Source organism: Maylandia zebra, linkage group LG12 (genome assembly GCF_041146795.1).
Source record: "Maylandia zebra isolate NMK-2024a linkage group LG12, Mzebra_GT3a, whole genome shotgun sequence".
Lineage (NCBI taxonomy): Eukaryota > Metazoa > Chordata > Actinopteri > Cichliformes > Cichlidae > Maylandia > Maylandia zebra.
Window position 1 is genome coordinate 38,335,358 of NC_135178.1, and position 13,570 is coordinate 38,348,927.

Sequence of the window (13,570 nt, forward strand, 5' to 3'; positions counted from 1 at the left end):
TCTTATTAGAGCGATTAAAGCAGCTGCAGGTATCACAGGTACTGCGCACTGAGGTTAATGATGGAGGTAAGTTGAACAGGCACAGTCGTCTTATACAAGATTTGAAATGTAAAAAAACAAACAAAACATTTTCAGAATTATTTGTGTCTGTTTTCTTGTTTTGTACTTGAACACTAAAGTAGCTCCAATGAGACGACAGCAGCGGCTCTCAGCTCGTTCATGTTTGATGCCCCTGATTTAGGCAGCATCATTAGAAGACATAGCATACATTTACACTGCTATGCAGATGACACCCAGCTCTATCTGTCCATGAAGCCAGATAACACACACCAATGAGTTAAACTGCAGGAATGTCTTAAAGACATAAAGACCTGGATGGCCGCTAACTTTCTGCTTCTTCATTCAGATCAAACTGAGGGTATTGTACTCAGCCCTGAAAATCTTAGAAATATGGTATCTAAGCAGATTCTTCCTCTGGATGGCATTACCTTGGCCTCCAGTAACACTGTGAGGAACCTTGGAGTCATTTTTGACCAGGACATGTCCTTCAATGCACATATTAAACAAATATGTAAGACTGCGTTCTTCCATTTGCAGTTAATCCAAGGCAGACAGAGAGAGCAGATTTCTCCTAGATTGGCTTCTCTTTGCAGATAAATCCAGAATGTAATTCAAAATTAAGGGCCTGGTATGCAGAGATTACTTCACAGATTGATGCAGAGGATAGCTGCGCTGTGAAACTGCGCTAAAAACTATTGATTAGCAGGAAACAGAAAAGATCCCAGAGTATGTGAAGGAGGAGGTGGTTTTCACTGATGGAGGCCTGAGGAGAGGTCAGAGGCTCCGGTTCAGACCGGCTCTGCTGCTTCTGGAAGCTTCTTATCTGCAGGCTCTTATCTCCTCTCAGTGTTTCCATTCCAGGTTTCTTCCATCTTTGGTCGCCTCCTCTCTCCTCCCTGCCATTTGCTCCTGGCTCGCTCAGCCCACCGCTGGCTCCTATAAAACACCAGACAGTCACTTTCCATCTCCACCGCCAGTGCTCTGCAGCAACATGCCGCCAAAGAAAGTGGAACCGAAAAAGACAGAGGTGAAGAAGGTGGAGGCAAAGAAGGAAGAGCCTCCTCCTCCAGCAAAGCCCGCGGAGCCGGAGCCAAAACCCCCCGAGGTGGACCTGAAGAGCATCGTGGTGGAGTTCACCCCCGACCAGATCGAGGAGTTCAAAGACGCCTTCGCTCTGTTCGACGAGACGCCAGCCGGCGAGATGAAGATCACCTACGCTCAGTGCGGCGATGTTATGCGGGCGCTGGGACACAACCCCACCAACGAGGAAGTGCTGAAACTGCTGGGGAGGCCGAAGGCGGAGGAGCTGAACGTCAAGCTGCTGGACTTTGACAGCTTCCTGCCCATGCAGCAGCATGTGGCCCGCTCCAAAGAGCAGGGCAACTTCGAGGACTTTGTGGAGGGGCTGAGGGTCTTTGACAAGGAGGGAAACGGCACGGTGATGGGGGCGGAGCTCCGCCACGTCCTCGCCACGCTGGGAGAGAGGATGACTGAGGACGAGGTGGATCGTCTGATGGCGGGACAGGAGGATGCCAATGGGCACATCAACTACACCGAGTTTGTCAAACACATTCTGGCCGGGTAGAAACAGACAGCGACTTTGTCTTCCTCTTCTTCTGTGGTGGACGGAGCGTCTGATGTATGCGAGTTTGTCGTCTCTAATAAAACGTCTTCTCAGTGTGTCTCTGTTTGATGTGATCAGCAGAGTAAGAATCAATGTGAATAAATGAATCGATGGAGGATCATCAATAAATGAATAAATCACTGCCTGCATTCATTTCTCCATGTCCTGCATTAATGTGTTTATTGAGTCATCAGTGATATTACGATTCACTTTGCTCCTCCAAAATAAAACTTGCTCAGGCCTCCTCTTTATGGTGCTCTGCGTCTAATTATTGGGAATGATGAAAACACAAACTTGATGGGCGTGTCCACACAGGTGCTTCAACAGAAACGCCAATGATTGTGTTCCTGTTGCAGCTGGATGTGAGCCTCTCATCGCCTCCTCAGAGCTCCTCTCTCAGTGAGCAGCGAGGAAGGATGCCACCAACACCTGGACGGGGAGGTACCCAACCACGCACACACAGAAACACCCTCATTAAGACAAACAAATACAAAAATGGGCATTTAAAATATTTCACGCAAAAACAAAAAAGGAAATCAAACAAAGGGAAGAAATGAAGACGTAAAACTACAAGTAACCGACTCAAAGGTTTGTTCACGAGGTGTAGTTACGATGATCTGTGTCGGTGTATCATGACAAAGGTTCTGGCCTCCCCACACTGGCCTCCAATTGAATTTAGGATCCATTTGAAATGCTTTTACTGGTTTTTAAAACCTGAAATGGTCCAGCGCCTGTATATTAGCCCCACGTCCCCCTCAGTTGCTCAGCTGAGCAGCTGCTGCTCTCAGTCACTAAATCGTGGCTGAAACTTAGAGACGAGCGTCCTCTACTGTGGCCCTGAAGCTTTGGGGTGATCTTCCTCTTCAGATCAGGCCTTTTTATTGGCTGGCCTTTGACTCAGTGTGTAACTAACAGAGGTGTGGACTCGAGTCACATGACTTGGACTCGAGTCAGACTCGAGTCATTAATTTTATGACTTTAGACTTGACTTGAAAAAATGTTCTAAGACTTGTGACTTGACTTGGACTTTTACACCAATGACTTGGGACTTGAATTGGACTTGAACCGGTTTACTTGAAAAGACTTGATATTTCACCCCAAATATAAAATTTAACACGCATATTATATAGAGATTGAAAATGTGACGTCATTCACGGGTAGAACCGCAAAGGATTCTGGGAACTCGTGGCAAGCGGTACTAGCGCACGCAGGCTTTCAATTAAAATCAGTTATACAGCGATAAAAAGAAACACAAAAATGTCAAGAAGCTGTTGTATTATTAACTGCAATAGCCGGTCGCATGACAGCCACGGGAAGCCGACGGGTAAAGAGATCGGTTGTTATCGGATTACGTCGTTGAAGAGAAATTGTTCGAGCCATGTTTCCGAAGTAACAAAGACGCGACGGATGGCCTGGATTGCAGCCATTCAAAGATCAAATATAACGTCCCAGAACCCTCCAGCTCACAGGTTAGTCTGCTCCAAGCATTTACACAAAGGTCAGTCTGCTGTTGTAGTTAATGCGTCATTTTTCTTAACATAACTGGTGATATAGGTTACAAGCAAGTCTGGCGCTGAACAGAAATGGTCGCGCTATGCTCCTTTATTTATTGTGCATAAATAGTGAATTGTCCTGACACAATATTGCGTTTCGCTTCTGTTATTATGGTACATTGACAAAAACACATACTTTTATTCACAGGATAAAACAGGTTTTTTTGTATCACTAATTGCCCAGTACGATTACAGCATACAATATTATTGTCACTGCTACATTTCTGTGATGCTACCAGAAATTATTTCCACTGCTAATTAATTACCGTTGAGCTCAAAGGTCCTATTAATAAACGGTTAACAAATGTGTATTTATGACGACAATTTGTGAGACTGGTAAACTTATGATACGTACGATGGTCTTTACTTTCTACACGGTGCATTTCAAGGTCCTGCACCCATCCGTCGGTAAACTGTACCTGGGCTTGTTGCAGTGACCTGAAGTTACTAAACTTCATGAGTGTATGCACTCACTCCAAGAACCGTATGATTATAAATATGCATATAAATATGCTACGATGAGATAGCTGACTTCATCTAACTAGCAAATGTTGTCCAGGCTACGTTGGTGATACAGTTTTTTTTTAATGTGTATGATATTTTTGTCATGCGATTTTAAAGCTGGTCCTACAACCGCATCCAAGAATAACATGCAGCTTATCTCAGAACTGTCGGTGAAAATTATTCTTGGAGCTAGGTTTAATTGAGCTGCATTTTAAAGAGGTGCAATTTCACAATTTGTGTATATTTTCTAAGTTCACTATTTTGTCATGTGTTGAGAAAAACACAGATTTTAAAATTACATGGTCTAATATTTACATTTAGCATAACTGCAACATTATTTTTTCATTGTTTTTTTTTTAAAGACTCGAAAGGACTTGAAATTCAAAGTTTCAGACTTGTGACTTGACTCGGACTTTTACACCAGTGACTTGAGACTCGACTCTGACTTGCCTGACATTACTTGAGACTTGACTTGAGACTTGAGGATAAAGACTTGAGACTTACTTGAGACTTGCAAAACAATGACTTGGTCCCACCTCTGGTAACTAACACTGTTATTTTACTGTTATGTATTTACTGTACTTTTTATATTTCTGCTGTACAGCCATGTGCTGTTTTTAAAGTGCTATATACATGAATTATGGTTTGGCATGTTTGCTGCATCTCTTTCAGACTCTTTGCATCCATTAAAGGTGGAGTTCACGTTTGTAAAGACACCACCTTCATTTCATTTCCTGTGGACTGTGAAGATTCAACACCTCGACTGGTGGAATTATCTTCAGTACTCTCAGCACTCATTACAAAAAAGTGATTTCAAACACCTCTGACAGCCAGATACCAGCAGGTGCTGCTCCACCTGCACACACCTGGTCTCCATCACTGAGAACCTGAACCGTAGGAAGCACCAGCTGAAGTCTGCGCTCTGTTATCACGACTTAAAGACTAAATAATGAACTTCAAGGTCATTCGGTCTGTTTTATTAGATTTTCAGGTTATTGTTGAATCAGTTAAAACTGTTCAGTGTGATAATCAAACAGCAGCAGGTGAATCCGTCACTCAACCTGCTTCACCTGTGCAGCCTGCCGGTGTCAGACTTCCTGCTGGATGGAGGGGAGTCACAGAAGAGGAAACAGGAGGTCTGACACCTGATGTGACATCAGTCAGCTTTAATCAGAGATACATCAGTTAGCCGTTAGCTAAAAACATGAATCAGAGTCTGCTCTGGAATCAACGACATGCAGCCGAGGCTGAAAGTCCTGCCGATGTTTAACCTGTGAGCAAGGCTTCACCTGGGTCACGAGAAGGCATAAAGGATAACACCTAACAGTGTAAAGATGGCATCTCATTTCAAGCTCAAGGTCAGAGGCCATGTTTTTCTCACACGGACGGGTTAAATGTTTTTAGATAAACAAAGATCAGCAAAAAAAGAAGATTAGTGTAAGAATCAAGTTGTTTAACATGAAAAGGGTAAATGTCCCAAAACACTCAATACTACATCTGCCGGAATGCTACTGAGAGATTTGTTCAACCAGTCGGAAGCTCAGATCAACCCCTCGTCTCTGGTTGGTCGGATCCGCTGCTCTGTGTTGTGACTGGCCAGCTGGGTGTAGAGGCGGGACTTGAGGAATCGTGGGTAACTGTCCGTCTCCATCAGGTTGAAAATCTGCTCCTGCGCCAGTTGGAAGGAGGCGGAGCTAACGCCAAGGCGCAGGCTCTGATTGGTTGCCTCTCTGATGGCAGAGTCCACATTGACCTTGAAAAAAAGCAGCTGTGTCAAATGAGCAGGTGGACCAACATGTTTGATTACAAGTCTTTACTTTAATACAACGATCAATAAAGCTTTCGATTTTCCGAAAGCATAAAGTGCCATTACATCTATATGCAGATGACTGCCAGCTCTACTTACCTTTTAGTCATGCTGATAGTCTCCCAACTGGACCTCTGCTTGACTGCCTTACTGATGTCAAAGCATGGATGGCAAAAAACGTTTTAAATTTTAATGATCGGAAGACAGAAGCAATTTTATTTGGCCCAAATCGTTCTTCTCATACTCTGGATGTTGATCTTGCAGCTTTGACTTCCCAACTAAAGAGTTCGATCACAAATCTCGGAGTTAAAATTGATTCTGCACTCACCTTTGATGACCATGTAAACGGGGTGGTAAAATCAGCATTTTATCAACTCAGACGTTTATCAAAGGTTAAGCCCTTTCTTTCCAAGCGTGACTTGGAAAGCGTTATTCATGCCTTTATTACCTCACGTTTAGATTATTGTAATTCTCTTTTAACAGGGGTTGGGCAGGGCACTTTGTCACGCTTGCAATTAGTGCAAAATGCTGCGGCACGATTTTTAACTGGTAGAAGAAAATTTGATCACATCACTCCGATTTTGGCCTCTTTACACTGGCTTCCAATTGAATTCAGGATCAGTTTTAAAGTCCTTTTATTGGCTTTTAAATCTCTAAATGGTCTGGCACCTGCTTATTTGTCTGACTTGTTGAAGCCCCACGTCCCCACTCGTTCCCTTCGGTCAGCTGAGCAGTTGCTGCTTTCAGTCCCAAAGTCACGGCTGAAACTTAGAGGAGACCGAGCGTTCTCTGTTGCAGCGCCGATGCTTTGGAATAACCTTCCTCTCCATATTAGACAGGCTGCATCAGTGCCAGTTTTTAAGTCTTTATTAAAAACCTATTTTTATTCCCTGGCTTTTAACTCTGTAGGTAACTGACATTTTTATTTTTTATTGTTTTTTAACTTTATTGCTATGTCTGGTTTTATTACTATGTGCATATTAGTATTGTACAGCACTTTGGTCTACCAGGTGTGTTTTTAAAGTGCTATATAAATAAATAAATGATGATGATGATGATGAAAGTAAACAACCTGATGGTTTCAGGTATGAATTTAACCGAGCCTCTGGACTGTAACGACATCATCGTTGGAGGAATGCTTCATCACCATATTAGGAAAAAAACAACCAAAAAATTCACATCAATCGGAGCTCAGACACATGGTACCTGTCTCGATGCAGTCGTAGAAATAAAGTGGTCGTAGATTTTTGCAGCTCTGGCAGCCATCTTGTTGGAGGGACGTGTCTTTTTAAACCTCTCCACAGCCAACCAGAAGTCCAGGTTCTCTTCACTGAACTCTGACCTCAGGAAGTGACGGAACACCGTCAGACCATCTGACCAATTAGAAAAGAGAAGCACGCCATTAATCTGGTGCCAAAAGGTTTATTCTGTCCATCTGGACGTTTCAATGGGAGAAATATTTCATCATCATCATCATCATCAGGGGATGTCTTCAGTCTCAGCTGACTGCAGGTCTCAACCTTATAAACAGGACATTTGCAAGACCAAAGCTAGGAAGATCATGATGGACCATCCCAACAAAGGACTCTTCTCACTGCTGAGGTCTGGGAAGCGCTTCCGCTCCCTTAAGGCCAAAACAGAGAGAATGAGGAGGAGCTTCTTCCCCCAGGCTATTCGGCCCTGAACCAGGTGTAGGACTGGACTCTCCCACACATCACATCACCACACGCACTCTGGTTTTTCTTCATGCACACTTCCTATAATTTATAATCTCTTTCTGCTATTTGCACATTTTTACTGTAAATTTCTAAGTTAAATCTGTAAATTTTGTAATAACCTGTAAATTGTAAATACTGTAAAACCACTGTCATCTAATGGTCGGGCATTGCACAGCTACAAGCATTTCACCTCATGTCATACTGTGTATGGCTGTGTGTGTGACAAATACAAATTTGACATTTGCACAATGACTGAAAAAAGCAGCACTGAATGAACAATGGGCTGGGAGGTCAGCTTGTGATCATTAATATGCAAAGTGTCATGACTATTGATCAGAGACCACTGATCAATCACTGATCAGTGGTCTTTGATCAATAGTTGTTGGTTCGTCACTTGATGAGCGATGAAACGTTTCTCCCACTGAAACGTCCAGGTGAACACAATCAACCTCAATCTACTTACCTGGATGATTGAGCATGCATCAAGACATTAATCTAGTGGAGAGGCGTTTCTCATGCTGGCTCCTCCCCTTATTGGTTAAATTGGTTAAACACAAACAGGAAGTCTTACACTGATTGGACAGCAGGGACTCCAGACTCTCCGCCCACCTCAGCACCTCCTTTGCAGACGGTCTGGAAAACAAAACAAACGCATCTCAGGAAAACCTGCATTTCCTCTAACATCCACCAGAGGCTCTGAAGTCGAGCTTCATTCAGACTGTGATGTCACCTCCACACCACTGCTGTTAGGGCAGAAACACCGACATGCTTGGCCGTGATCACCTGGAGATTTTACTCTGATTAGTTATGACCTGTGATAATCTGCTGCCTTTCCTGACCTGCAGGTGAGTCTAGTTCGGGTTCAGGTCCGAGTTACCTGTTATTTTTCAGCGCTTTCTCCAAACTGCTTCCATGGACACCAGCGCCATTTTTCCACATTCGCAGAAACGCCAGGCGGCTTCGAACATCAGCTGCTCTGAGGAGACAACGAGGACCAATCAGAGCGAGAGGAAACAACACCAGACAAAACAACAGTGTGCTTGTTTACGTACAGAGTTTTCTTCTTCAGCTGTCGGTTTCTGGGTTCTCCAGCCTGAAAAACAAACAAAAACACTTTGTTAGAACCGAAGAACCCGAGCTGTACCGGTCTCTAACCCCAGGATCTTCCTCTGCACGTGTTCAAACCACTCCCACAGTAAATCTCCCTTTTACACTCGTCATTAACCTGGGCCTCAACCAATCAGCTTGTAGATTGTCTTATTAACGATTTGCACGTCTGATTTGACACCAGATGCCGTCCTGGTGCAGTCGCCCCGTTTGCCTGGGGCTAACTCTGACATGCAGCACAATGATCAACCTGCTGCTATGCGTTGTGTAGTCACATGACGCTGGTTCGCGGTTCTGTGGTTAAAGCCGGTTCTGGTCCCTACCTTGGTCCCGTTGAGCAGCATCAGCATTTGGTGCAGAGACCCCCCCTCTCCGGTCAGCTGCTTCCTCAGAGTGTGGGGGGAGGGGGCTCGGGAGGTGGGGCTCGAGTTGGGGCTGAGGTCAAAGTTCACAGGACGGGTGAGGCGGTGGATGGTGCTGTCGGACAGGAAGTGGGGCGATCGAGGTTCTCGCAGCAGAGAACCCTCGGAGAGCGAGCGACGTAGGACTGAAACAGGAGAAAATCCATCAAACTGGGAACGTTTCCACCTGCAGCGGCTCTAAACCAGCTTCATCCTGCTTACCTCACATCCTCCACTCCCCCAACTCAAGACTTTTGACTTTCTTTCAGAGCACTTGAACTCACCTGGTGGTCTGAAGATAAACTTCTCTTCCTCCTCGTCACGGTCACTCTCCTGGTTCATGTTGAAGTGGTGAGGGCTGAGCAGGAAGCCCCGCCCCCCGACACCACCCGCGTTCTCTGAAGTCTCTGAGGCACTCTCCCCCTCCCCCTGTTGCCGCTCCTCCACCTCCTCTTCCTCCCGTCTCCTCTTCCTCCTCTCCTCTTCCTCTTCTGCTCCTGCTCTCTCCTTCCAGATAGGACTCCTTAGAGTGGAGGAGGGACGGTGAGGTGAAGGGAGGAGCTGAGCTGAGGAGATGATGTTCCTGGAAGGTGGTGAGGAGGAGTAGGGAGAGAGAAGGGAGACGGGAGCAGGAGGAAGAGTGGAGGAGGAGAAGGGAGCACTGGGGGAGTAAGAAGATGGGGAGGGAGGTCTAAGGGAGTCACAGAGCGAAGAGTAAGGAGATGAAGGACAATAGAGGGGGTCAGACTGCCCGAGAGAGAGGAAGCCAAAGTCTGAGGGGAGGTCTGACAGCTGGGGGGAGGAGGAGGAGGAGGAGGAGAGGACTTAAATTGTGTGGGAAAAGCTTTGAGTATTTCATGTGTTTGGCGACCTCTGCTGGACACACGTGTGAACTGGCCCTCTTCCTGCTTTCTGTGACTACCTGGACAGGTGTTGTACCTGCTGGGTGTGTGTGGCCTCCGTGGTGACGAGCTGCGGCTGGATGTTATCGTGGAGACACAGGCTGACTCGGACCTTCTGCTCGATGCTGAACGCCTCCAGGCTGAAGAGGCGGCGGCGGCTCGGAGCGCTCTGCAGGAAGTACAGGTGGAGCGGCTCCGACAGAGCTGCCACACACACACACACAGAAACGTCAAATGGAGAGTCCTCTTCACTGAATCATATCTGTTATTAACCTCTGTCTCTCTTCCACAGCATGTCTTTATCCTGTCTTCCTTCTCTCACCCCAACCGGTCGCAGCAGATGGCCCCGCCCCTCCCTGAGGTTTCTTCCTGTTAAAAGCAGGGTTGGGACTAACGCGTTATTAAGTAACGCGTTACAGTAACTACGTTATTATTGTGGTAACGAGCACGGTAACTAGTTATTATGCCAAAACCGGGAACGCGTTACTCGTTACTGGGATTTAGATAGGCTCGTTATTCGTTACTTCGTGTGGAGGCTATCGCGGAGCTTCCACAGATTCAATAACATTAAGTGGTGGAGGCCAGCAGGTGGATGAAGGAAAAGGGAGGCAGGAGGAGAGACCCGAAGCGGCTGCTGGTCCGAGTGTCAGGTGAACTGAAGTTCAGGTAAGAAGTTATGACCTGCAGTCTGTCTGGGTCAGATATGAACCAAGTTTAGGTGGAGTTTATTTTCGTTGTGCTGACTTTTTCGTACTGCGTGCTAGCTAGCATGACGGAGTTTCTATACAGCTGGGTGGTGCTATGTTACTGATGTTGAACTTTAATAATTAACCTTATGAACAAAATAGAGTTTCCAACCGTCCCGTAAAAAACGGAATCATCTTGTATTCAGAGAAAATATCTTATTGAGGTGAAAAGGGAACAGTTTGTCCCAGACTTCAGCTACAATGAAAAAGGCACAAAGCTGGAGTTACTCTGTGTTTACGCTGCACAGCTGCCTCTTCTTCTCTCGTTCTCTCCCCCTCCCTCTCCTGTTGCTACTTCAATCATGAAACTGATCAATGATCAATGATCAGCTCTCTTGTTTGTTTATCGCTCACTTTGCGCCGAAAGAGGAAACCAGCGGATGTCGCGCTAAACAACAGCAGCATGTTTAATCTTGATCAGCTGTTGTTAGAATTTATTTAATATTAATTTCTAGTATCAGCTGATGTTTGCTGGAGCCACAGCTGTAAAGCTGCTGGTCATGATGTTGGTTTGGATATGTGGTGAGAGGGAAACATGAAGATGAAACCAGGAGATGTCCTTACTGAATCATCAGAGCTGAACAGGTGATGGAGAAACAGGTTTACCTTTTAGGTGACATGGATGAGTTGAAGTTATGAACTGTTTCTGAGAGACAAATAACACCAGGATCCTTTTCTAAGTAGCTGACAGCTGGTAACTGTGCAGGGGCGGGTCTAGCAAAGTGTTGCCAGGGGGGCAGGTAGGGCATTAACAGGGAGAGGGGGGCACAAAGAAATACTTTTCTTTCTTATTCTCATTTAAAATGTTTCACTTTTAAAAAAATAATTATCTGAATCTTACAACAAACGATTGATAGATTGATGCATATATACCATCAGAACAGTGCACATCACTGTCACAACAGTGTTTGTTTTCATTCAAAGGCTTTATGATTTTTCCTATAATGGCGGCCGGTCTGTAGTCAAAATGCCCGGGACGATTTTTCTGTCCCAGTCCAGCTCTGTATGCAGCTCATCTGCAGTCTGGTGTTACCTACATCTTCCTATTCAGAAGCAGAATTTCCGAGTTCTGAGTACAATCAAAGCACCACGACTGCAGTTTTTGTGTTGGATGTAAAAAGCAGGCTAGGATAGAATCAGGTGTGGGATTTCTCTCATGGAAATGCGCACATTATTTTTTCCTTTCTATTGGTGGCACAGTGCACTTGTGGCAAGTAAGCAAGCTAGAAGACTGGCTGGGTATCCAGTTACGGAAGCAACACATTAACAAGAGAATTCTGAGTAAAACCAAAGTTACTTTCCCTAGTAACTAGTTACTCTGAAAGTAACGAGTAACTTGAAGTAACTGAGTTACTTTTTGATAGAAGTAACTAGTAATGTAACTAAGTTACTAATTTAAAGTAACTTACCCAACACTGGTTAAAAGGGAGTTTTTCCTTCCCACTGTTGCCACAGTGCTTGCTCATGATTGTTGGGTTTTTCTCTGTATGTATTATTGTAGTGTCTACCTTACAATATAAAGCGCCTTCAGGCGACTGTTGTTGTGATTTGGTGCTGTATAAATAAAGTTAAATTGAACAGGTTATAGTGCTGTTGATACTTTACTTGGTCAATCAGCTGACAACGAACCAGGAAATGAAAATCAAATGTGGATTACAACAATGTGTTCTGACATTAAACAGAAACCTGCCAGCTGTAGGTTACAGAGAAAAACCGATGCTCAGAGATGACAGTGAACGCAGCATTACCCTCTCTGAGCTTCAATGTGTTCAGGAACACCGGACTCTGCAGGACGTTACAGCGTCCAGCTTCATCCTCTCTGGTAAGTAGCAGCAGGTCAGTGTAGATCAACACGGTCACCTGAAACACACACACACCACTGTCAGCACAATAAAATGTGTACTTGTAGTTCTTCTTCTCATCGACCTGTTTCTTCATTTGCACACAACACTGTGACCTTTGACCTAGGGCTGGGCGATATGACCCAAAATTCATATCTCGATATTTTTTTAAAGCCATAAAGTAAGAACAAAAAGAGAGTTCTTAGTCAAAGCTGTTTTATTAACATACAGCACAGATGTACATGAAAAAACTACTCAAACATAAATTATGAGCATTTATTAAATAATAATGCTCCATAAATAAAAGAAAACGATGTTGTTTTTGTGCATAACAAAGAGCTCACAATTGTGCAGTCAAAATGTAAACGAAAAGACGCTGAGCATAATAACAAAGATTTCACAATTCGTGACTGACAGCCTGGAGTTTGAAATCCGCTTCATAACCGTGTCTCTTAACAGGTGCCATTTATGGTCCTTATACACAAACAATACGGTAATATTATGTTGAAGCACAGTACGTATCACTCCGCGAGGCTCCTCGGCAGCCGTAATGCTCCGACAATCCATCAAGCTGCTGCAGCTCCGTAGCAAAGTCGAACTAAAACATTTTTTAACAGATTGCTGAGCGCCGTGCTCCACAGAAAATTGGTTCGCGGTCATCAAGCACAACCAGAATTCATACATAAGGCGTGCAGTCGATTTTTGAGAAAATGAAAGGATTTCAGGCCGTGCATGGCGTTAGCGTGGTTAGCTCGTTAACATGTTGACGCCGTCCAGCCCCACGCACGGGGCGATCCGCAGTAACTCGTTAACGGAGATTAACAAATTTCCCACGTGTGGGACTAATAAAGGTTATCTTATCTTATTTGCCGTGTCCATCTTGTCGCTGCCTGCAGGTGAAGCGATGGGGGAGGAGGGGGAGTTGTGTTCAGTGAAGGAGAGGCGAGGCCGAGTAACGTTGCGTAGAGACAAAAGTGGACGAAAGAGAGGCAAACTTGTGGTTCCACAACTATAATTATAACGTAGCATAGACTATATCGATATAAACGATATTGTCACATCTTATATCTCGTATAAAAATATATCGATATTTTTAAAAAACTGGATATATCGCACAGCCCTACTTTGACCCTGAGGTATGTCCTCAGAGTTCACAGACCATCACCGCCGTGTTCATTCTGCTCAGTAACAATGTTTAAATGCTTATAAACCATCTTCCTTTTCCTCATCATCAGGTCGTGTTTATGGACCGCCGGCTTCGCCACGCTCTTCCTGCACTAACACATGTAACTGAGAGTCGGAGGCAG

General features: G+C 44.8%; 1 protein-coding gene and 1 pseudogene across 5 annotated transcripts in view; one reads left to right on the forward strand and one right to left on the reverse strand.

Annotated features, from left to right (window-relative positions):
- The first annotated feature begins 1,016 nt into the window (after positions 1-1,016).
- LOC101465632 (myosin light polypeptide 6 pseudogene) lies at positions 1,017-1,933 on the forward strand (annotated as a pseudogene).
- A 2,769-nt stretch (positions 1,934-4,702) lies between these two features.
- Positions 4,703-13,570, reverse strand: part of LOC101464774 (regulator of G-protein signaling 3) — a 29,690-nt gene continuing 20,822 nt past the window's right edge. For all 5 annotated transcript variants that reach the window (XM_076891237.1, XM_004571654.3, XM_076891236.1 and 2 more), the window contains 9 exons: positions 12,171-12,282; positions 9,714-9,880; positions 9,059-9,566; positions 8,697-8,920; positions 8,319-8,359; positions 8,144-8,242; positions 7,838-7,899; positions 6,755-6,921; positions 4,703-5,494 (listed from right to left, as the gene is read on the reverse strand). In XM_076891237.1, the coding sequence (XP_076747352.1) occupies positions 5,282-5,494; positions 6,755-6,921; positions 7,838-7,899; positions 8,144-8,242; positions 8,319-8,359; positions 8,697-8,920; positions 9,059-9,566; positions 9,714-9,880; positions 12,171-12,282 (1,593 nt within the window). In that variant the 3' untranslated portion in view covers positions 4,703-5,281. The remainder of the gene's footprint in view (positions 5,495-6,754; positions 6,922-7,837; positions 7,900-8,143; positions 8,243-8,318; positions 8,360-8,696; positions 8,921-9,058; positions 9,567-9,713; positions 9,881-12,170; positions 12,283-13,570) is intronic.